General features: G+C 38.7%; 1 protein-coding gene across 8 annotated transcripts in view; it reads right to left on the bottom strand.

The window, feature by feature from the left end:
• Nucleotides 1-886: 886 nt before the first annotated feature.
• Nucleotides 887-24,442, bottom strand: part of FAM114A2 (family with sequence similarity 114 member A2) — a 54,850-nt gene continuing 31,294 nt past the window's right edge. For all 8 annotated transcript variants that reach the window (XM_009241213.4, XM_009241214.4, XM_063724333.1 and 5 more), the window contains 6 exons: nucleotides 21,456-21,535; nucleotides 13,056-13,178; nucleotides 12,460-12,599; nucleotides 5,700-5,772; nucleotides 3,314-3,367; nucleotides 887-1,497 (listed from right to left, as the gene is read on the bottom strand). In XM_009241213.4, the coding sequence (XP_009239488.4) occupies nucleotides 1,363-1,497; nucleotides 3,314-3,367; nucleotides 5,700-5,772; nucleotides 12,460-12,599; nucleotides 13,056-13,178; nucleotides 21,456-21,535 (605 nt within the window). In that variant the 3' untranslated portion in view covers nucleotides 887-1,362. The remainder of the gene's footprint in view (nucleotides 1,498-3,313; nucleotides 3,368-5,699; nucleotides 5,773-12,459; nucleotides 12,600-13,055; nucleotides 13,179-21,455; nucleotides 21,536-24,442) is intronic.

Genomic DNA, 24,442 nt, shown 5'->3' on the forward strand with positions numbered 1-24,442 from the left:
TTCTCTTCCTTGCTTACTAACTGACTCCTGCCCCAAAGAAGGAGATTACATAGAAACAGTCTTTATACTAATCTATGTTATGGCTTTGCTTTGCTTTTTTTTTTTTTTTTGGTCTAAGTAAGACATTAGGGCTCGTGTTTACAAAAGTAAATGAAAGGATCAAATAACATGATTAATACATTACAAAGGTTTTAGAAGATGAGGGGCAGAGCTAACAAATTACCTTAATCATAAAAAATCACAAAGTTGGAGAATTTTTTTAAAAAGAGTGGATACCGAAATAGCTTTTAGGAAGATGACAGCTTAATAGTCTCTTAAATTGCTGAAGAGAGCAAAAGAAAGCTTAAGATCTGGAGGATAAAAGTTATATCAAAAACATGCTAAAGAATACATTAAAACAAACAAAAAGGAAAGAGGAAAAAATAAACTGTGCCTTAGAAGTTAAATCTTATCATAAATGAACATCATTTCTAAAGGACTATGGCCCACTTCAACACTCAAACAAAAAAAATCTCATTGCTAAAACAGCTTCAACATTCCTTTGGAGTTTGCTGTTAAAGAATTTATCCTGCATATACGGCAGACACGAAACACATCCTGAAGAGACTCAGAATATCTGCAAACATAAAACTGCTTCTCTAAATTGCATTTACCGGCCTTGAATCCAGTAGAGTAGGGTTCAGCTATGACATGAAGTATGTCATCCTGGGGAGGGGGAGCAATTTGAAGAAAAAGGGCACTTTGCTATAGTTAATTCATGTGGCTATAATAGTTTACAAGTTTCTCCTCAATGCCAAATATCTACTAAGAATTTAAAAAAGCAGATGAAACTTTCTATTTCCAAGAATTCATGTGATAAAGGGTAATCATCACAGTTTACATATGCTGTTTTCTTAAAGCCATAGATTTTATTCCAGAAAGGAGAAAGTACATGGCATTAATAAACCACACATGCCATGAATTTTAGAACACTAAATTATTTTTCTCTGGCTTATCAACCAGTTACATCCATGGGCTGCAAATTACATCCATGACAAAATTGATAACATTTTGCAACATGTCAAAGAAAGACCAACATTTTTGCCTGAGTGTCCCACTAATCTTTATCTAGAGTTATTATTCTTGGACTTTCTACAAAAGTTTCTTTTCAAATAATTTATGAATTACAACAACTGGAAAGAATACTGTGAGGACCTGAATACTTCAATCAAACACTGAAGGCAACAATCTTCCTCTTTAAACCATCTTTCCTGCCTGAATTTTTATATACTAAAATAACCCCACTCTTGATTTCTGCAGGAGTAGCCAGAATAAGGTGGCATTCCTTGGCTGTCACAAGTCCCAGGTCAACGTCTCCATTCTTCAATGTTCTAACAAAGGCTTCTGGCCCTGCAGCTCATGCCTGTGTGATTCAATCTTGTTCTCAATGAAAGAGATCTCTAGCACAGGTAAGAGTAGCTGAAAGGCGTCCTGGATGTAGGAGGCACTGTTTGATGCCTGCCAGGATTGAAAAAACAAGAAAAAGAAAATATTAGTTATTTAAAAGAGAAGATATACTGTAAGACAACAAGGGAACAGATTAATTTTTGTAATCTAACTGAATTCATAGCCTGGCAAATAAGAGCAGTGACTTGGCCATTTTGGTAAACTCTATTATAGGGAGAAGAATCTAGCTCTTAAGATGATATGAGCACAAAAAGAGAATGTCAGCATTTTGTCCAACTTGCCCATCAGAAATGGTAGCTCTTCTTTGGCAACATGCTCAGACTTGGCATTCAAAGCTTATTTATTCCTTTATTGAGTGGGGTAGAGTCTGTCACAATATTGTGGTCAATTACTGAAAGAGGCTTTCAGAAGGCTATAAATCCTACACCTATAGAATTTCTAGCCCATTATGATAGCTCTTTTTCCATGGACTCAATGTGATCAGTGAGCACAATAACTGCTCACACACATAAACATCTTTCAACATATACCGCTTTCAAAGATGATAGTATAGATATATTTCTATCTTGAACAACATTTTTCAGAAGTGTTAGAGAATCATTACCCTCAGTTTGCTGGACTTCATTTATACTGAAAAGCCCTCACCTTTCAAAAGACTATCAACAGAGAGCTCATTACATTAAGATAAAAATGTATAATTTCGAAGACAAGAGTGTTTCAAATCTGTATGCAAAAAAAAAATCCACTAAAAATAATAGGGAGCCCATATCAAGAGAGATTACCTTTTTAAAATTTATCAATGGCAAGTACTCCTATTTAAAATTCAGTGTGACATTTAATACTCAATTTCCCACACAAAAGGGACCTCAGATATCATCTAGTTAAATCTCTTATGTTGCACATGAAAATAACAAAGTTTGTCAGAGTCACACAACAAATCAAGGAAGATCCAGGGCAACACGGGGCTCCTGGTTTACAGAGTCCTTTCTACTGCACCACTCTGCCATTTACTAAATCACAAACTTATATTTTTAAAAATTATTAAAACGATCAAAATAGTTTCCCTGACTACTCGATTAAAACTGTGTAATTAAAGAATTAAAATAATTTCCTTGATGGTAATGTCAAAAGAATTTAAAACTAGAGAAATAAGAGTTTGGTAGTTAAAACATTTTTTCAATTAACATCTAAAACTTAACTATCAAATATATTTTCTCCCCCCAGACTTACATAAACATGTTTTAAACAAATCATCAAAAAGTCTATGTTGTTTGCACAGTTAGTTTACAAGGTAGAGTTCTTAAAACATGGAATCCAGAAAACATCACATAGGGAGGTAATATAATCAGTCACAGGATCCTCTTTTCCATTGACTTGAACCATCTACCTTCTCAAATCTAATGGAATGATGAGGATAATGTAAACACTACCTTTCTGACAAAACAAAGCATGATTTCCTGGCAAGGAAATGACAACATGTTTTGTTTTGTAACAAACCTCTGCATAAACTTTAGTCCTTTAGGAAGCAGTGCTTACCTGTTTGTAATTTTCAGCCCTTCATGTTTACCAGCTGGTATTCAGAAGGTGTTTCATTACTGTGAACCGTCCATTAAGCTGTCAAGGATTAGTACTAAGTAATGACAATCTACTGCTTCTTCCAGTACCCTGCAGCTTCAACTGTATGCTTTGTAATTAATAAGGAAGGAATGCACATCAAATATACACTATTTTGGTCATATCTACATCAATATGGCTAAACTACCAATATGGTGAAAAAAATAAAAAAGCCAAAAACAAAAGGCTTCATAAGAGTTAATTTGTACGTAATACCTTTGGAGTCAGAGACTTAAAAACAATTACTACTAACCTCTAGAAATACTGCAGTGATTAATGGATTAAGGACGTCTGCCATTTCTTTGACCTGGAATAAAGAATACATTTTTAAGTGAGCAGAGTAGGTTAAATAACAGTAAGTTGAGTACAATCACACTTTAAAACACACAAACACACCCGTATATAAATATTAAATATAAGCATAGAAGTCTGGACTGAGAGCAAAATGTCATCTTTAGAAAGTGAAATTGTAAGTGTTTTAAACTTCCTTCTTAATATCTTTCTGTGCTATCCATATTGATAGTGTATTGCTTTATAACTTTTTATTGACATTAAAAAGTATCTTCATTTGACCACAAAACCTTAGAACCATTTTAAAACAAAATATGTAGATATGGAACATGTGCTCAAAAAACTCAAGGGTCTTTAACACAGGCTGTTTAGAAAAGTCTTATAAATAAATAATGTAAATTTAATACTTGTATGTGTCAGCATCTTATAGTTTATATGCTGGCTTAAAGTATCTTTATGGAACACACAGAAAGATTTGGCCTTATAAGATTAACTTCAGGAAACCCAGATCCTCTTGTCAAGAAAATACTACAGGGAAAAGTAAAGCTGTACCAAAAGATTACCCTTTACAGGAATAATCTAAACTCAAATTTTAAAAAATTAACTTAGGCCATGGTCTTAATTAAAACAAATGTAATGTTCATGACTAGAGCTTTAAAATAAATAAATAAATAAAATTTAAGAACCCACAGTAATTTTGCTGCTACATTGACACTGATATACTTACTATAAAGTAATTTTCATTTGCTTGTTTAAAATGCCCTTGATTTTATCCTAACTCATTATTACTGGTTTCAAATCATCTTCCATAGCTCACACATCTTCATAAATTTTTACAATTCCAATTTTTAAAATCCCCAAAGGACTTTAGCTTTAACTACATCTCTCCCACCAGCTGGCAACTGCATACACAAAAATTACACCATACACAAAAATTAACTCAAAATGGATCACAGACATAAATGTAAGGGCTACAACCAAACTTTTAGAAGAAAACAGAGGAGTAAAACTTCACTGCAAAGGACACGCTCAAAAAAGCGAAATGACAACTCATGGACTTGGAGAAATACGTTCCCATCAAAAATCTGATACGAAACTTGTACTAGGAAAATTAAAAAAAAAAAAAAAAAAAAAACTCCTGCAAGTAATGATAAAAACACAAACAACCCAAGTTTTAAAACAAGCAAACTGCTGAAATAGATATTTCTCCAGAGAAGCCAAACAAATAGCCAACCAGCACATTAAAAGATGTTCAACATTGGCTGGGCATGGTGGCTCACACCTGTACTACTCCCAGCACTTTGGGAGGCCAATGTGGGTGGATTACCTGAGGTCGGGAGTTCGAGACCAGCTTGGCCAACATGGTGAAACCCTGTCTCTACTAAAAATACAAAAATTGGCTGGGCATGGTGGCAGGTGCCAGTAATCCCAGCTACTTGGGAGGCAGAGGCAGAAGAATCACTTGGACCCAGGAGGCGGAGGTTGCAGTGAGCTGAGATCGTGCCATTGCACTCCAGCCTGGGTGACAAGAGCAAATCTCTGCCTCAAAAAAAAAAAAAAGAAAGAAAAAAAGATGTACATTAGGGAAATGTAAATCAAAACCACAATGAGATACTATTTCATACCCACTAGGATGGCTAAAATAAAAACAAACAATAATAAGTATTAGCAAGGATATGGAGAAACTGGAACCCTTACACACTGCTGGTGAGAATGTAAAACTATTTGGAAAACAGTTTGGCAATTCCTTAATGACCCATATCACCCATATGACCCAGCAATTCCACTCCTAGCTATCTACCCCTACCCAAGAGAAATGGAAACATATTCACATAAAAACATACATGCATGTTCACAGCAACATTATTCATTATAGCCAAAAAGCAGAAATAATCCAAATGTCTACTAACTGATGAACAAATAAAATGTGATATATATCCATAAGACAGATTTTTTGGTAATAAAAAGTATTAATACATGCTACAATGTGGATAAGCCTCAAAAACACTATGCTAAGTGAGTGAAACCAAACACAAAATACCACATATTGTTTAATCCCATTTATGTGAAAGATGTAAAGCAGCCAAATCTATAGAGACAGAAAGCAGATTCATGGTGCTTACGGCTGGGGAAATGTGGAGTGAAAGGGAATGGGGATTGCACGAGTTTTGGGGAAGGCTGATTAAAATGTTTTAAAATTAGATTATGGAAATGGCTGCGCAACTCTGTAAATATACTAAAAACTAAAAACTATTGAATTGTACACTTAAAGTGGGCAAACTTTATGACATTTAAACTGCTAAAGAAACCAGACAAACACTACTGCAATAAGAGGCATGAATTCTTACCCCAGCAGTTGTTAGGCAGGTGGTGAACTCTTTAGACAGAGAGGACAACTCTTTACACAACACAATTGTCATCCTAGGAAAGAAAGGAAAAGTCAGAAACATTCTTTTTTCTTTTTTTAAAAAAATAAGTTACATTTAACAATTGTCAGAAGAGAACAAATCACTCCTGGTACTAAATGTGAAAGAAGAAAGCTTTTCAAGGGAGTAAATACAGTATCCCCCCCTTATCTGTGGTTTCACTTTCTGCAGTTTCAGTTACTCTTGGTCAACAATGATCTGAAAATAATAAATAAAAAATTCCAGAAATAAATAACTCATAAGTTTTTAATTGCACATCATCTTGAGTAGTGTGATGAAATCTCTCATTGTTTTCTCCATCCCACCCAGGACATGAATCATCCCTTTGTCCAGCATATCCACAGAACCCGCTCAGTAGTCAGCTATTAATATTAGCCATCTAGGTTATCAGACTGACTGTTGTGTTATCACAGTGCTTATGTTCAAGTAACCCTTATTTTACCTAATTATGGCCCCTGCTATGGTTTTGATATGTCCCCTCCAAAATTCATGTTGAAATTTGATTCCCAATATGGCAGTATTAGGAGGTGGGACCAAGTGGTAGGTGCCCTTATGAACAGATTAATGCAATATCACAGTAGTCAGTGAGTTCTCACTCTGGGGAGAATAAATTAGGTCCCAGAGAACACATAGTTATAAAGCAAGTCCAGTCTTTCACGTTGGTCTCTTTGCACACACCCATTTGTCTTTCTGCTTCTTCACCATGTTGCGGAGCAGTACATGGCCCTCACCAGAAGTCAAGCAGATGCCACTGCTATGCTCTTGGACTTTCTAGCCACCAGAATCATGAGCCAAATAAGCCTCTTTTCTTTGTAAATTACCCAGCCTCAGATATTCTGTTATAGTAACATTAAATGGGCTAAGGCAGCCCCAAAGCCCAAGAGTTGTGATGCTGGCAATTCAGATATGCCAAAGAGAAGCTATAAAGTGCTTCCTTGAAGTGAAAACGTGAAAGATCTTCACTTAGTAAGAAAAACAAAAATATATGCTGACGCAGCTAAATCTACAATAAGAACAAATTTTCTATCCATAAAACTCTGAGGAGAAAGAAATCATGCTAGTTTTGCTGTTGCACCACTAACTGCAAAACTTATAGTTACAGTGTGTGATATATACTGAGTAAGATGAAAAAAGCAAACTACTCATCAGACAGGAGACTCATATCCAGAATATACAAGGAACTCAACAATAAAAGAAAAGAAAATCTCATTAAAAAATGGGCAAAGGACATGAATAGACATTTCTCAAAAGAAGACATACAAATGACCAACAGATACACGAAAAAATGCTCAACATCACTGATGTATCAATCATCAGGAAAATGCAAATCAAGACCACAGTGAGCTATTATTTCACCCCAGTTAGAATGGCTATCATTATTAAAAAGACAAAAAATGGCTGGGCATGGTGGCTCATGCCTATAATCCCAGCACTTTGGGAGGTCAAGGCAGGTGGATCACTTGAGGTCAGGAGTTTGAGACCAGCCTGGCCAACATGGTGAAACCCTGTCTCTACTAAAATACAAAAATTAGCTGGGTGTGGTGTGCATGCTTGTAATCCCAGCTACTCAGGAGGCTGAGGCAGAAGAATCACTTGAACATAGGAGGCAGAGGTTGCAGTGAACGAGATTGCGCCACTGCACTCCAGCCTGAGTGACACAGCAAGACTCCATCTCAAAAAAACAAACAAAAAAAAAATTGATGCTGGCAACAATTCCAAGAAAAGAGAATTCTTATACATTGTTAGAATGTAAATTAGTACAACCACTATGAAAACCAGTATGAAGATTTTTCAAAAAATAAAATGGAACTACCAAACTACTGGGTATTTAGCCAAAGGAAAATAAATAAATAAATTCTATCAAAGGGATACCTGCACCTGCATGTTTATTGCAGCACTATTCACAACAGCAAAGATATGGAATTAACCTAAGTCAGCTGACAAATGGATAAAGAAAATGTGGTGTGTGTGAGCGTGTGTGTCTGTATATACATATATATGTGTGTGTGTATATATGTATATGTATATATACACACACACACACATATAATGGAATACTATTCAGCTACCTAAAAAAAAGTCATTTGCAGCAACACGGAAAGAACTGCAGGTCACGAGGTTAAGTGAAATAAGCCAAGCACAGAAAGACAAACACCTCATGTTCTCACTCATATGTGGGAACTAAAAAAATATGATCTTACGGAAATAGAGAACAGAACAATTGTGATACCAGAAATGCGGAAAAGTGGGTGGGTGAGTGGGTGGAGATGAAGAGAAGTTGGTTAATGAGTACAAACATACAGTTAGAAAAAAATAAATTCTAATGTTTGACAGCAGAATAGGGTGACTATATTTAGCAATAATATTTTGTATATTTCAGAGTAATGTAGAGCACTTGAAATGATACCAACATATAGACACAATAAATACTCAAGGTGATGAATACCCCAAATACTCTGACTTCATCATTATACATTCTATGCATGTAACACTCACATATACCCCATATATATATATATTATGTATCAGTAAAATACTTTTTAAAAAGATGGAAAAGGCATTAAATTTGTGGGTGGAAGACATGAATGGAAATGTGTTCCAAATGACAGCAATCAAGTTTGGTACTATCCACAGTTTCAGGAATCCAATAGGGACTTAAAACATAACCCATACAGATAAGGGGGTACTACTGTATGCCTAAATCAGCTACCTGATGTATAAGAAGACCCATCTGAGCAGGCACTCATGCTACATAAAAAGGAAGTTCAGTCCTTAGAAAAACATTTCTCTACAAAATCCTCTAGAAAGCAGCATATGTTGAAGTTAAATCAAATAGAAAATAATTAAAATACATTTTAAGGAGACAACATCATACTCAAAAGACCCTACATTCCATTTAGAAAAGTTAAAATATCCTCCCCCTCCCTCTCCCCTTTCTTCGGTCTCCCTCTCCTTCTTTTTTCAGTCTCCCTCTGTTGCTGAAGCTGGACTGTGCTGCCATGATCTCGGCTCGCTGCAACCTCCCTGCAGTCCCTCCCTCGCTGCAACCTCCCTCGAGTCGCTGCTGTGACTCTCCTGCCTCGGCCTGCCGGGTGCCTGGGATTGCAGGCGCGTACCGCCACGCCTGAATGGTTTTTGTATTTTTGGTGGAGACGGGGTTTCGCCGTGTTGACCGGGCTGGTCTCCAGCTCCTGGCCTCGAGTGATCTGCCTGCCTCGGCCTCCCGAGGTGCTGGGATTGCAGACGGAGTCTCGCTCACTCAATGCTCAATGGTGCTCAGGCTGGAGTGCAGTGGCGTGATCTCGGCTTGCTACAACCTCCACCTACCAGCCTCCTGCCTTGGCCTCTTAAAGTGCTAAGATTACAGCCTCTGCCCCACCACCACCCTGTCTACGAAGTGAGGAGCATCTCTGCCTGGCCGCCCATCGTCTGGGATGTGAGGAGCCCCTCTGCCCGGCCGCCCCATCTGGGAAGTGAGGAGCCCCTCTGCCCAGCCGCCCCGTCTGGGAAGTGAGGAGCGCCTCTGCCCGGCCTCCCCGTCTGGGAGGTGAGGAGTGCCTCTGCCCGGCCGCCACCCCGTCTGGGAGGAAGTGAGGAGCGCCTCTGCCCGGCCGCCCCGTCTGGGAGGTGAGGAGCGCCTCTGCCCGGCTGCCACCCCGTCTGGGAGGAAGTGAGGAGCACCTCTGCCCGGCTGCCCCATCTGGGAGATGAGGAGCACCTCTGCCCGGCCGCCCCATCTGGGAAATGAGGAGCACCTCTGCCTGGCCGCCACCCCGTCTGGGAGGAAGTGAGGAGCGCCTCTGCCCGGCTGCCCCATCTGGGAAGTGAGGAGCGCCTCTGCCCGGTTGCCCCATCTGGGAAGTGAGGAGCGCCTCTGCCCGGCCGCCACCCCATATGGGAAGTGAGGAGCGCCTCTGCCCGGCCACCCCGTCTGGGAAGTGAGGAGCGCCTCTGCCCGGCCACCCCGTCTGGGAGGAAGTGAGGAGCCCCTCTGCCCGGCCGCCCCGTCTGGGAAGTGAGGAGCGCCTCTGCCCGGCCACCCCGTCTGGGAAGTGAGGAGTGCCTCTGCCTGGCCGCCACCCCGTCTGGGAGGAAGTGAGGAGCGCCTCTGCCTGGCTGCCCCATCTGGGAAGTGAGGAGCGCCTCTGCCTGGCTGCCACCCCGTCTGGGAGGAAGTGAGGAGCGCCTCTGCCCGGCCGCCCTGTCTGGGAGGTGAGGAGCGTCTCTGCCCGGCCGCCCCATCTGGGAAGTGAGGAGCGCCTCTGCCCGGCGGCCCCGTCTGGGAAGTGAAGAGCGCCTCTGCCCGGCCGCCCTGTCTGGGAGGTGAGGAGCGCCTCTGCCCGGCTGCCCTGTCTGGGAGGTGTACCCAACAGCTCCGAAGAGACAGCGACCATCGTGAGCGGGCCATGAGGACGATGGCGGTTTTGTTGAAAAGAAGAGGGGGAAGTGTGGGGAAAGGAAGGAGAGATCAGATTGTTGCTGTGTCTGTGTAGAAAGAGGTGGGCATAGGAGACTCCATTTCGTTCTGACTAGGAGAAATTCTTCTGCCTTGGGATGCTGTTGATCTATGGCCTTTCCGCCAGCCCCATGCTCTCTGAAACATGTGCTGTGTCAACTCAGGGTTAAATGGATTAAGGGCGGTGCAGATGTGCTTTGTTAAACAGATGCTTGAAGGCAGCATGCTCTTTAAGAGTCATCACCACTCCCTAATCTCAAGTACCCAGGGGCACAAACACTGCAGAAGGCCGCAGGGACCTCTGCCTAGGAAAACCAGAGACCTTTGTTCATGTGTTTATCTCCTGACCTTCTCTCCACTATTATCCTATGACCTTCCCATATCCCCCTCTCCGAGAAACACCCAAGAATGATCAATAAATACTTCATAAATTTAAAAAAAAAAAAAAAGTAAAAGAAAAAAAAAAAAAGTAAAAGAAAAAAAAAAAAAAGGCTAGTCTCAGTGGCTGATGCCTGTGATCCCAGCACTTTGGGAGGCTGAGGTGGGTGGATCACCTGAGGTCAGGAGTTCGAGACTAGCCTGACCAGTATGGTAAAGCCCCATCTTTACTAAAAATACAAAAATTAGCCGGGTGTGGTGGTGTGTGCCTGTAATTCCAGCTACTCGGGAGGCTGAAGCAGGAGAATCGCTTTAGCCCTGGGAGATGGAGGTTGCAGTGAGCCGTGATCATGCCAGTACACTCCAACCTGGGTGACAGAGCAATAACCTGTCATAAATAAATAAATAAATAAATAAATAAATAAATAAAATTCAAGCTCAGTAGAATAAAAAAAAAAAAAAGAAAAGTTAAAATATGTATTAATTAATTCTCAGTTCTTAATAATAGTTATTAGTTACTGGGTGCTAATTATATGCCAGGCACCATGCTAAGGGATTTACATGTATCATTTCTAATTTTTACAACAACTCCAAAAGTAAGTGATTAGTCCATCTTTAATAATAGTTACCTAAAGTCTTGTGTATACCAGATTTTATTTACTTAAAGTCTTTCAAGCAATGGGAACACATCAGTGAACAAGAACAGTCCCAGTTTTCATGGATTTCAACTTACTTGCTAAATTAAGGAGGAGACTGTATACATATACATATATACACACACACACATATGTATACATATACATGCATATATATTCATATACATGTAAGTACTACGTGGTGATATAAGCTAAGAAAATAAAGCAGAGTAAAAGGACAGAGAATGGTGGAAGTTGCTATTTTAGACTTTGTGGTGAAGGAAGGCTTTTCTAAAAAGGTGGCATTTGAGTAGACTTGAATTCAGAGAGGGAGTGAACCCCATTTCAAAGAACATTACAAGTAGCAGAAATAGCCTCTTTTCCACAGAACAGGCTTCTTTTAGGGTTATGAGTCTCTCATCCTTAAGGATGTTCAAGAAGACAAATGAGCCCCCTATTATGGGATGCTGTAGTGGGATGGTGATGGTGCAAGTAAAGAGGAAGTCTGCAGAAGACTGACAGCCCCTCCCAGTTCTAACAATGGGCACTCTTATACATTTGTTTCCAATGAAAATTCTCATTATTTTAATCAGGACATTTGCTTAGAAACTACTGGGCTTTTTCTTCCCTACCTATGATTATCTATACTATTTTTAAAAAATTTTTGTACAAATCAGCAATATAATGAGAAAAAAAGAATGGGTTCAGGACACTTAGTCAGACCTGGGTCTAAATCCCAGGACATACAACACAGACAGATTATTTAACTCCCCCAGTTTGCATTTTCTCATGATTAAAACTGGACTAATTACTTACTTTTGGAGTTACAAAAATTAGAAATTATACATGCAAATCCCTTAGCATGGCACTTGGAATGGTATAAAATTAGCACTCAATAATAACTATTATTAAGAACTGAGGTTCTTAGAACTCTTCTCTGTTTTCACTTATACCAAATTCCATTCCTATTAAAACTAATCTGTAAAGAAATAGTTTTCAGAGCATGAGTTGGTTAATAAAAAGGGCAGATTTATAATGTTGATTTATCATGGTTCAATGAAAAGAAAGAAACAACCAAAATGAACAAACCATCTAATATGTGGATGGGTGTGACGTGAATGGTTTCTTGAGAGAGACGTTTATAAAACTTTGGAAACAGGCCAAGAAAACTCCTGCAATTTGCATCATTTAGAGGAATTCTCATTACACTTACTGGGAAAGAGTTTGGCTCCTTTCTATGGCTGTCACTTCCTGCTTCCTGCCATGCAGAACCAATGCAGCTGTTTTGTGGAACAGTTCAATTGAGCAGGTGGTCAGTTCAGCCAGGCTCCGGATTGCAAACGCATGGATATCCTGGATGGAAAAACAAAACAAAGCATAGCAAAACAAAACATTTGGTGGAAAGATACCACCTTACTTCTCTCATACTACAGGATTTGTAGCAGAGACTAATAGTTGCCTTCCAATAAAGAGTGTCTTCTTCTTCCACAGTAGTGATGTAATTTTACAGCTGGGCTCCCCTGAAGTCAGGTGTGACCAAGTAACTAAGTTTTGGCCAAATGATTTAGATAACAAGTGTCAGGCGGCAGTTTCTGGGAACCTTCCTCATGACAAAACACACGTGCATCCTTTCGCTCTTTTTTTCTTCACTCTTCCTTTAATCTTATAGTCTGGATCTAAGATGCTACAATCCTAGATCACTAGGTTGAAATTATGGATAGCAGTGTAAAAATAGGAGCCTGGGTCCCTGATTGTGATACATTTCAAATCTACTAAAACAAACAAAAAAGGCTTAGTTGCTTTGGCTACCTCTATTGAATTTTTGTTGACTTGCTCAGTATTTTCTGCTTCCGACTGTTTTTCTCCTTCTTCATTCTCTGCTAATGGCTTTGTCAGAGACTTCCTGATCCATTCGTGGGCAGTATTTCTTGCCTAAATAAGAAAAATATTGGCCATCAACAATTCAATTCAGTTTACCAAAATTACTGTGCACCTACCAGGAACACAATAGCCTCCTAGAAGTAAGGGCTCCTGTTCTTACCTGAACATACCATCTAGCTTTTCAGTCCTTATCCTACTAGTCTCAGCAATACTTATCACTGTGGTCCATCATTCCTTTTTGAAATTCTCTAATTGGTAGTTTTTTTTTTTTTTTTTTGAGATAGAGTTTCACTCTTGTTGCCCAGGCTGGAGTGCAATGGCACAATCTTGGCTCACTGCAACCTCTGCCTCCTGGGTCCAAGCGATTCTCCTGCTTCAGCCTCCCGAGTAGCTGGGATTACAGACACCCACCACCACGCCCGGCTAATTTTTGTATTTTTAGTAAAGACGGAGTTTCGCCAGGTTGACCAAGCTGGTCTCGAACTCCTGACCTCATGTGATCCCCCTGCCTCAGCCTCCCAAAGTGCTGGGATTACAGGCATGAGCCACTGCGCCCAGCCTCTAATCAGCTTTTTAAAAAACCAAGGTATAATTTACATACAGTAAAGTGCACAAATCTTCAGAGTATGGCTTAAGAAATGTTTATATGTGCATATGCCTATGAAACTGTGAACAAGATATAGAATATTTCCTCATCCCTAGAAGGTCCCTTCATGTCCCTTCCTAACCAATACTATTCAAACCATGTCCCCCTCCTCCTGCCCAAAGACAACCCCTCTTCTGCTCACTATAAATAATTTTTCCTAATCTTAAAATGCATAAAAATAGAAGTATAAGTTCATTCTAATTTGTGTCTGGCTTAAGCACAACATAATGTGTGTTAGATTTATCCATGTTGTTGCATGTATTAGTTCATTCATATTAACTGCTGTGTAGTATTTCATTTTATATACAATCATGCACCACATAATGATGTTTGGGTCAACAACAGACCACATATATAATGGTGGTCCTGTAAGATTGTAATATCGTATTTTTACTGTACCTTTTCTATACCATTGTGTTGCAACTGCCTACAGTATTCAGTATGGTAACATGCTGTACAGTTTTGTACAGGAGCAATAGGTTAAACAACATAGCCTAGGTGTGTTACAGGCTACATCAGCTAGGTTTGTGTAAGTACACTCTCTGATATTCGCCCAATGACAAAACTGCCTAATGATGCAGTTCTCATAACATATCCTCATCATTAAGCAATGCATGATTGTATATATCACAATTTATCCATTCTCCTGATAATGAATCTAGTTTTCTTTGGTTTTTGTAACCCCAACTTTCTTCTGTCCTCCTCTGACCTTTATGATCATTTCTCCTCAGTATCTTTTATTGATCCTAATTGGCCAGTCTCTTAAATGCCCATATTATTTGGAGGTCTAGCCTTCACTCTTTACTCATCTCATCCTATTCCCTCTCCATCCATCCTATGCCAGTGGTTTTAACTATCCTCAACCTGCAGTTGACTCTTAGATCCTTATTTCTAGCCCTGACCTCTCCTGAAAACTTATTCCAAATGCCTGCTAGACAAAATACTCTGCAGGCATCACACATACAACAAGTAAAAACTTTGAACTCATTGCCTTTCTCTTCTTACCCCCAAATTTTTCAACCTCTTTTATTTCCCAAAGTTTTAGAGGTGCCACCAGGTACCAGTCACCTGAGCAAAAATATAGGGGCCATCTTAGATTTTTTTCCTCTCCAACCAATCACCAAGATGGTCTGATTTTATCCAAGCCCCTCATCATCCTCTTCCCGTCTTCCTCCTCCCTATTACCACTACTTGAGTTCAGATTCACTTTGTGACTGGTCTCTGCTTCTGATCTGTTTATCTTAAATCTGTCTTCCATAATGCTACCAGTGATCTCTCTTAAGCCCAGGGCTGACCATTCCTCTTTCCTTCAATGGCTCCTCATCAACTGGATCATGCTCTTTACATGATGTAACAGGTCTCCACAACCTAAACCCTACCTACTTTTCCAGCCTCATCTCTTATCATTTTCCACGTTATCTTCTGGTAAGTATGACCTCTACTGTACTTGTTCTTTCAATCCTCTACCCAGACATCATCTCTTTCAGGTAACTTAAATTCAGAACTTAACCAAATATAGTAGAATTATCTGTTTCCTAACTAAACTATGTATTATAGGATAGCTAGAGAGTGTTTTATTTGGCTTTGCACACCCAGTGTCAAGTACACTGTGAAGAACATCTACTGTTTTGGATATGGCTATGACCAGCATCCATATCTCCTTTCTTTTGGTGGCAGGTTCTAGATTCTCCTTAGTTCATGTGACCTGGGTGCAGCTGCTTCCATCTTTTGGCTCCAAAAGTTGGAAAACCATTCAGATTTAGCTACTGAGAATATTAATACTCCTGTCCACAGAGTAAGTGGTTCATAGATTAAAAAGTAACCCAAGCCAGATCAATGGACATCAGTCCCAGGACATCTGGTAAAATTATCAGCAAAAAGAAATGTTCTTTCAGTAGGAGTTACCGAAATGGAAAAAAGTCACCCACCCTGAAGCTGCCAATGGTCATTTTACCACCATATGGAAAAGCTTCCCTAAGAATGAAGCCAAAACAAAAGGAAGCGAGCCGAAAGACACAGATAGGGATAGAGATAGGTTCCTGAATAGAGCCATGCCTGAAGCCAGTTCTGCTCCTTGATTTTCTATTTTCTTGAGCTACTGAATTCCCCTCTTTTAAATTAGTTTCTGTTATTTTTTAAGTTTCTTGAGTTTCTGTCATTTGCAAGTGAAAGAGTCCTGGTTTCTCAGAAACTGTTTATTACCATCTACTTTATTAACTTTACATACACAGAATGTGTTCAAAGCTGTCATGAGGTAACAGGAATCCAGAGAAGACTCTGAGAGTCATTCTAACTGAGAAACACAGGTTTTATTATACATACAGTACTGGAGTTAGGCCTTGAAGGATCAGTAAGTGGGGCTACACCCAAGGCTACCTGAATGAGCTAAAGCAGACCTGTGTTCCCAGAATTTCACTGTAGGGTTCTTTCCCTATATCCTCCCACAAAAACATTCAGGAATAATCTAACTCTGATCTATACCTTCCCATTACTTAAGCATTAACCTCTCAAATTCAAAACACCGAACAGCATGAACTATATAAAGGCTTGGAAACAGAAAAATGCAAAGTGTGTAGGCAAACAGTGAGCTATCTAGCAAGACCAAAATATAGGATACAGGCATTTTACTCATTCATTCATTTATTGCAAATATATACTAACACTGTGCCAGCGCTGGGGATTCAATGGTGAATAATACAAACTAGGAGCCTGCTCTTCTTTCTCCTAATAAGGCAATTAGCAAGCAAACAAACAAAAACATACATAAAGAAAATAAAATGGAGTAATGGTAAGTATGGGTAGAAGGTGGCTTGAGTTTGGGTGATCAGGAAGGGTCTCTGAAAAGTTATGTTTCAGCTGAAATCTGAAGGAATTGGCCATACAAATAGTTAGGCAAAGAGAGTTGTAAGCACAGGGAAATCAGCTTGGTACACCTGAGAAACAGAACAAAGGCCAGTAAGGAAGAATATAGAGGATGGGGAGTGTGACAGAAAATTAGGTTGGAGTAGTGAGATTTACAGTAGAGAACACTGAGAGATGAGGCTGGAAAGAATCATGACAGTTGACTAATAATACAAACAATATGTTAAATTCTTTGCAATATCTTTGAAGAGACAAAATGAGTAAAAAAATGAAGGATTAATTTATCTGAGATTAAAAAAGAAAAATGGAGAGTGATAGACCACATAAAAGAAAAAACTGATACCATAAATTTAATATACCCGAAGGAGATTTTTTTTTTTTTTTTTGAGATGGAGTCTCACTCTGTCGCCCAGGCTGGAGTGCAGTGGCATGATCTCAGCTCACTGCAACCTCTGCCACACTGGTTCAAGCTCTTCTCCTGCCTCAGCTTCCCGAGTAGCTGGGATTACAGGCACCTGCCACTGCGCCTGACTAATTTTTGTAGTTTTCATACAGACAGAGTTTCACCATCTTGGCCAGGTTGGTCTTGAACTCCTGACTTCGTGATCTACCCACTTCAGCCTCTCAAAGTGCTGGGATTACAGGTGTGAGCCACCGCGCCTGGCCAGGAAATATTTTAGTAGGCATAGAGCATACCCAAAGTGACCTCTCTTGTAATAAATATATTAAGTGAAATCATCATGAACTATTGTGCCAACTCAAGGTAATTTATTATCCTTTCCCAAAATTATTAATGTCATCCATGCCCACAATTCAGTCTGGAACTTCCCACTTGTTGAGATCTGCAGATCTCAAAAGGTACCTTTGAACTTGGCTTCTCCAAAAGCTTATTTATTTCCAACAGAAAAATAATGAGGCCCACGGAAGAAAATGAATTTACCCCAGGCCACGCCACATGTGAGTATTAGAACAAGAATCAGAATCATAGAATCATATTCCCGGACTCCTAATTCAGTGCTCTTTCCCCTACATCACAGCCTGCCATATAAATCTTTTGAGGGCCAATGGTTAAGGCCTTGATCCTTAACCAATCTACATCTTCAGTCTCAATGCCTAAAATTTAAACAATCTGAAGATTGCTTTCAGAGAATGGCAAGAACTGCCAGACAGATAAGGAGTTACTGGTCTTACAAAAATACGTATTAATGTGATCTCTCATTAAGCATGTAAACTATGTCTTTTTCATGATTATTTCCCTAGCACCTAGCAAATTACTAAGCATAATAAAGGTTTATTGAACATATATGTATATTTATTGAACAGCTACGTGTAGAGGACATTGGGCTGTCTTCTGTGGAGCCCTCAATAGTGAGCATTTATTTACTATGAGCCAGGCCCTTTGTAAGAGCTTTTTGTGTGTGAACACATTTAAACCTCACAGGAACCCTACATTATTACAACTCACCTCACAGACAGAAAAAAATGAGGCTCACAGAGGTCAAGCAATTTGCTAAAGGTCACACAGAAAATATTAGGTAGTAGAGCTGGAATTTTAAGGAATAGGTATGTACAGATTCTGCCTTCAAGAAATTTAAGCTTCAGGATAGGAGGTAAGATACACATATTTTTTAAAAACTATAATAAATTTATAAAAATACCTATGCACAAGGCTAAGTGAAAAAAGCAGAGCACTAAAGAACAAATATAGTATGTTGACTTTTCCATCAGAGGAGATAAGAAAATATATCTGCTTATCTTTACAAAAAGAAACTCAGGAAGGATCAGCCAGAAACAAGAAAGATGAATACCTATAAAAACAGGAGAATGGAGTGGAAGGGAAGTGGGACGGAGAGACCTGAGTATATTTTTTGTGCAGTTTGATTTTTGGAAGCATATTAATACTCTACATATTCAAAAATAAAATTAACACATAGGGCAGCAAATAAAACAATTTTTTGTAGGTTACTTTTATAGTACAGGTCAAGTATCCCTTATATGAAAATCCAAAATTCTCCAAAATTTGAAATTTTTTGAGTGCCAACATGATGCCACAAGTGAAAAATTCCACACCTGACCTCATGTGATGGGTTGTAGTCAAAATGAATTGAAAATTTTGTTTCATGCACAAATTTTTTTTAAATATTGTATAAAATTATCTTCAGACTATGTGTATAAGGTATACATGAATATAAATGAATTCTGTAATTAGACTTGGATTGCATCCTCAAGATACAGCACTATATGTGTATGTGTGTGTGTGTGTGTGTATTTGTGTGTATTTGTGTGTGTATGCAAATATTCCAAAATCCAAACAAAAATCTGAAATCTGAAACACTTCTCTGTTCCAAGCATTTTAGATAAGGGATACTCAATCTATAGTATAGGCAAAGCAATAAAACCATTTCAGATACATCTCATAATTAAGGAAATGTGCTAATATTGTTGGGAGACAAGGTTCCTACTGTAGAAGGGAGATACAAATGTGTAATGGGGAAAGGCAAGGAAAAACCCTGTAGGGATGGACTAAAATTGGAGTTATACTGTGTGTGAAGTCATGATTTCTAAAATACATATAGGTGTACATGTGCACATATGTATCTACATACATAACACATATAGGTGTATATGTACCTGAGTATATTTTGTAGCTCTGCTGACAGCATAGAATCAAAGCCACACCAGTGGCAATGAGTACACTTAGCACCTAGGTCTTGGTCTATAAAACCAAAAAGGAATGAATCATGCTTTCTCAAAGAAATGTCTGGTTGCAGGGCTGGGGCACAGAAGGCATAAGATGAGTCTAGAATATCTTGTTATGCCAGAAAATAAGGAAGCGCCCAAAAATGATGGAGGCATGCCACCTAGGAGCCAGCTGGAAAGACAAATTTGAACATCAAAATAATTAAGGACAGTGACGAATTACAAGCCAATGGGGAAAAAGCAGAACTCCATGAAAGCATACCGATAACAAATAAAAAAAGAACAAAATGGAGGAGAAAGGAGAGGTCATGACTATTCTAGAATGCTGAAAGCCAACTGGTAAATCTTCACATTAAATATTGGTGCCAGAATCATAAATAAATGCTAGATTTAGGAGAGAAATTATGATGAGTAGCAGGATATTTGTATGGTCTTGAAGTATCTCCTCACAGAAAGTTTATTAGCAAGATAGGAAAATAAATTTTAACTCTACAGAAAGAAATCAGACAACACATCACCAATAAGCGGCAGATGGATATCATGTACCTTTAGCTGTCATACCCTGGGCAGGACACACCATCACTTATGGAGTATTTTGGCCAGGAATGTATACACTGACATTAATCATGAGAAAGCATTAGAGAAACTCCAAAGCTTGTTTTTCAAAAATGCCAACGTCATAAAAGACAAAAAGACAAAAAAAGGCTGAAGAACAATTTTAGATTAAAGGAAACTAAAAGTACATGGCAACTAAATACAATTCGTGATCATGTACTGGCTCCAGTGGCAGAGGAAAAAGTTTGATATTATTGGACATTACTGGGTTAACTGATATAACTGAAATATGGAAAATAGATTACAACAAATTAGTACAACAAAAGTACTAATGTTAAATTTACTGAAGTTGATAGCTATACTGTGGTTATATAAGGGAATATCCCTATCCTTAGCAGACACATACTGAAACATTTAGAAGAGCAATAATGTTTACAATTTACTCTCAAATAGTTACAAAAATAATGTGTGTTTATCTATATGTGTATACATGTATTTACAGAGAAAGAACATACGTGAAAGCACAAATGTTTGAGCAAATGAGGTAAATATTAACAGTATTGGATTTGCATAAAAGGTATACAAATACTGTTTGTGCTACTCTTGTAACTTTTCTCTAAGTTTGATATTATTTCCAAAATAAAAAGCACTATAAGATCAAAAGTGCTTTAGTAAAGTGTTACAGTAGAGGTGAGGGAGATGAGCAGCCTTAGGATGATCTAAAAAAGCTTTCTCAGAGAATGCAGCATTTTCGATGGGCATAGGAGAGTGGGATAACACACCAAACATCATATTCCTTGCCCTGGGGGATGGAGACAAGGTGACTGGGTTGACTATGCAATAGCTCTCACCTCTACCTGGCCAGGAAACAATGTGCACCTGCAGCTGACTGGTCCTGAAATGCTTCTCAAGACTGGCAGAGGTGGGTAAAGAGGTAGCAAGCAATCCATGACCCAGTGAACAGTGTCCCAAGAGCAGACACTGGCTTATACTTGCCACAGAACCTCCCTACCTACTCTGAGCTTTGATTAAAGTCTCTCCACATTCCAAATATAAGAAAATAGTTCCAGAATCAGCACCAAAAATAAGGGCCTTGGTCATAATACTCTCTCATTTCCGGACAAATAGTCATTATCTGAGTCACTGGGCTCTGGGTAATGACAACCTCTAATCCCTATGGGCAAGGCCACATATCATCTCTAAATCATTCAGACTCCTGAGAACAGAGAGTCCTCGACAGAGGCTCACCCATTGGAATCATGAGGCTGGTCAGCACTACCAACTTTTAATGACCAACATTGTAGACTAAATTAAGCTTTCAGATAAGCAAAGCATCCCAAATGAAAACAGGTGAGGATGGAACACGTGTTGTGGGGCAGATGTGGGTTCAACACACTGACCTGGAGGAGCAGAAAGCAAGTAGATGCAGAACCCAATTCTGGGCATAATGAGAATATACCCTCGATTTTGGTGACACCTCTGCCAGGAATTTATAATCTTATGCTCTTTATCCACTACATTCTTACAAGTAAAATAATGAAAATCACCACAAAGCAATAACTTACCCTGGCAAGTTTCTCTGGTTTGGAGGAAACGTGCAGCTGGGAAAACAGCTCTGTTATGTCCTTGGTAAAATCTTCATCCCCTAAAAAACCAAGTCCCATATAAACACTCTAGAAAGACTGCTGAGGATCATGAGGTGGCAGGCAAGGAGGAAGAGGAGAGGAGTGGTAATAGCAGCAGCAGTAGTAGTAATAACAATAGTAGCAGCAGTAATGTACATAAGCATGGTGCTTTAGTGCTTATAGAATCCTTTTATGTATATTATATCAATAAATGCTTCAATGGGCTTGAGAGAAAAGTGCCATTATTCCATGTTAGAGATGAAGTGATTAAGGCTTGAAAACATTAAGTGACTTCCCCAAGACTGCATAGCAAAGATTAGTAGTCAAACCTTAGTCTTCCTACTTCCAGTCCAAATCCTGTGCTGTGCTTTTTGCATTACATCCAGAGCATGAATATAGAAATGGTGACAGCATAGACTAAGCAAGTACTGTACATGCACTTCCAAGAAAGTGGAATTTAAGTTGGGACATCAAACTTGAGTACAAGTTAGCCAGGAGAACATGAAGAGTTTCAGGCAGAGAAACAAATGTAAACAGCCAAAGGTGAAAGAAAGTATGGCAAGAAGTTTAATATGATTGAGAGTATCTAATGTAAGGGGGAGAAGGGGTAAGCTAGAAAGGTAAGATCCAGATAATAAAGGCCATATAATCGATGGTGAAGAATTCAAACTTTATAATGAGGAAGTGAGGAACCACTGAATAGTTTTAAGCAGAAACAGAATCACATTTAAATTTTAGAAAGATCACTTTGGTAGCTGGGTGAAGAATGGATTAGAAGGTGGAAAAGAAGGGAGGCAGGCTGAGGCAATAATCCAGGATCCAGGTAAGAGAAAATGGTGCATAAGAAAAGAGGATCAATCATCATGCATCCATATTAAAAATAAAAAGAAGAGAAGCAAAGGGGATTCCAGAATGTTGGAAGGATGGTAAGGAAGCTGTTGGAGTTAGTCTTGTGAAAGATGATGGAGAACCAGGAACACTTACAAAGAAACAAACAAGCAAATGGGTGACTCAAGATCAAAAAGCAATTAGCAAATCCAATCAGTGCAAAATGCTCTTTCCCTCTCCACTCATCTGAATCCTATACACTCCCCACTTTGTGGTCCAGCCCAAGGCTTCTCTGCAACATGGAAGGCAGAAGAGAACTCTTGTACATAGAAATCTTCTAGCAATCTACTTACAGTCTATAGAATATTTCTTAATTCACTATAGTTTGCCAGGGCAAATCATTACTGCTTCATACTCAGCAACTTCCCTAATATTCCCAGGAATAAAACAGTGTATCTTGGCTCTTCTCTCTCCATCCACTATCCTTTTGTCCCTCTCTCTTGGTGTTTAAGGCAGAGAATTAAATGACTTAGTGATCTCAGGTATAATAAGGTTTGGGAAAAGCTGATCTCACTAACTGATACAACTCTTCCTACATAACTCATCTAAACAACTGCTAATAATATCCTACTATTTAGGTAGACATTTTGTTTTCTCAAGTAATTTATAATTTGGATAGAAGGGATGAATCTGAATCCATAATGGGATGCGTATACCCAAAGAGGTTCACAAAATAATTCAATGGAGGGCAGGAAAAAAAATGGACTTTTTATTTATAAAGATTTATCTCATTCTATTAAAAATTCTATTTTAGGGTATATTTTAGAATGTAAATTATACATTATTATGGTAGTACATATAATTTATATAATTTACATATAAATTATTTATATTCACATATAATTTATATGAATTTACATATTATATAATTTATAAACATCCAAATACCCACATATTATGACTGAATGTGAAACACTGCTTAGAGTTGTGATAAAAAAATTTTGAAGATTACCGTCATCTACTCTTTAGACTTGAGTAGAAAAAAGTAGTTATTGCATTGGAATAAAAATGTGTAAGGATGGAAAAGAGACTGGTTTAGTGCTTTGGAGGGACTCTGGAGAGGGGCTGAAGTCTTCCAAGAAGGAAGACTCCTTCTGAAAAAAGGAATCAGGTACATATGGTAGAGGTGCAAGAGCCCAGGATGCTCATGGATAATGAAGATAACCAACATCATCACCAGAACCAGGTTCTATGGTATTCTCTCCCCTCTGATACCACCACTTTTTTAAAAAAAACAGCTTCATAGAGACATAATTAAATACTAAGGTCACTATTGCATTCTCAACCAAAATCACTGGGGAAGGCTGGGGCACAGTGAGCGGTGGGGGGAATCCAGTGCTATCTTTTCAGAGTTCTGATCTCTGGTGAACAAGTAGGAGAAAAAAATATCATAGACACAAATCCATCTGTTTAGAAAACTACTTGGAGTTCTCTGAATGGTATTTAAAGACTGAGATTTCTGATTACTATGCAAAGCCAGATGTTGAGTAAATTGAACAAATACTGTTAATGGCACTACAAACAAGTTTATAAATAACTGAGGACTGTCATGTCAAGGCTTGATTAGGAAATTAGGAACAATGGAGCAACTTAAGAAAATCAAAATTAATTTATTGGTTTTCTGCTAAGACTTTTAAAATGCATATTTTTACCTATTTATTTATGCCCTAATAATGAAAGTAATAACAGCTACATTTGTTGAGTGCTTACTATATGCCACATATTAAATATAGTATTTCATTTAATCCTTATAACTTGAGAGGAATTAGCATACTCTTCTTACAGGTGAGGAAACAGAAGCTCAATGTTAGGTAACTTCCCAAAGTCACATGGCTTAGTAAATGGCAGATCTTGATTTTGAACTCAAGTCTAATTCCAAAACCCATCCTTTTATTCACCATTCTATACTGCCTTCTCAATATCTCAAGGCAGCTTTAGAAACTTGTATTCAAGAACCATTTTCCAATCAGGACAAGTACCTTTACATAGAATAAGGTATCATTTAGTAAGATGCTATATAGCCAGCCAGTTTGACTTCT

Source organism: Pongo abelii, chromosome 4, assembly GCF_028885655.2.
Source record: "Pongo abelii isolate AG06213 chromosome 4, NHGRI_mPonAbe1-v2.0_pri, whole genome shotgun sequence".
NCBI classification, from domain to species: Eukaryota; Metazoa; Chordata; class Mammalia; order Primates; family Hominidae; genus Pongo; species Pongo abelii.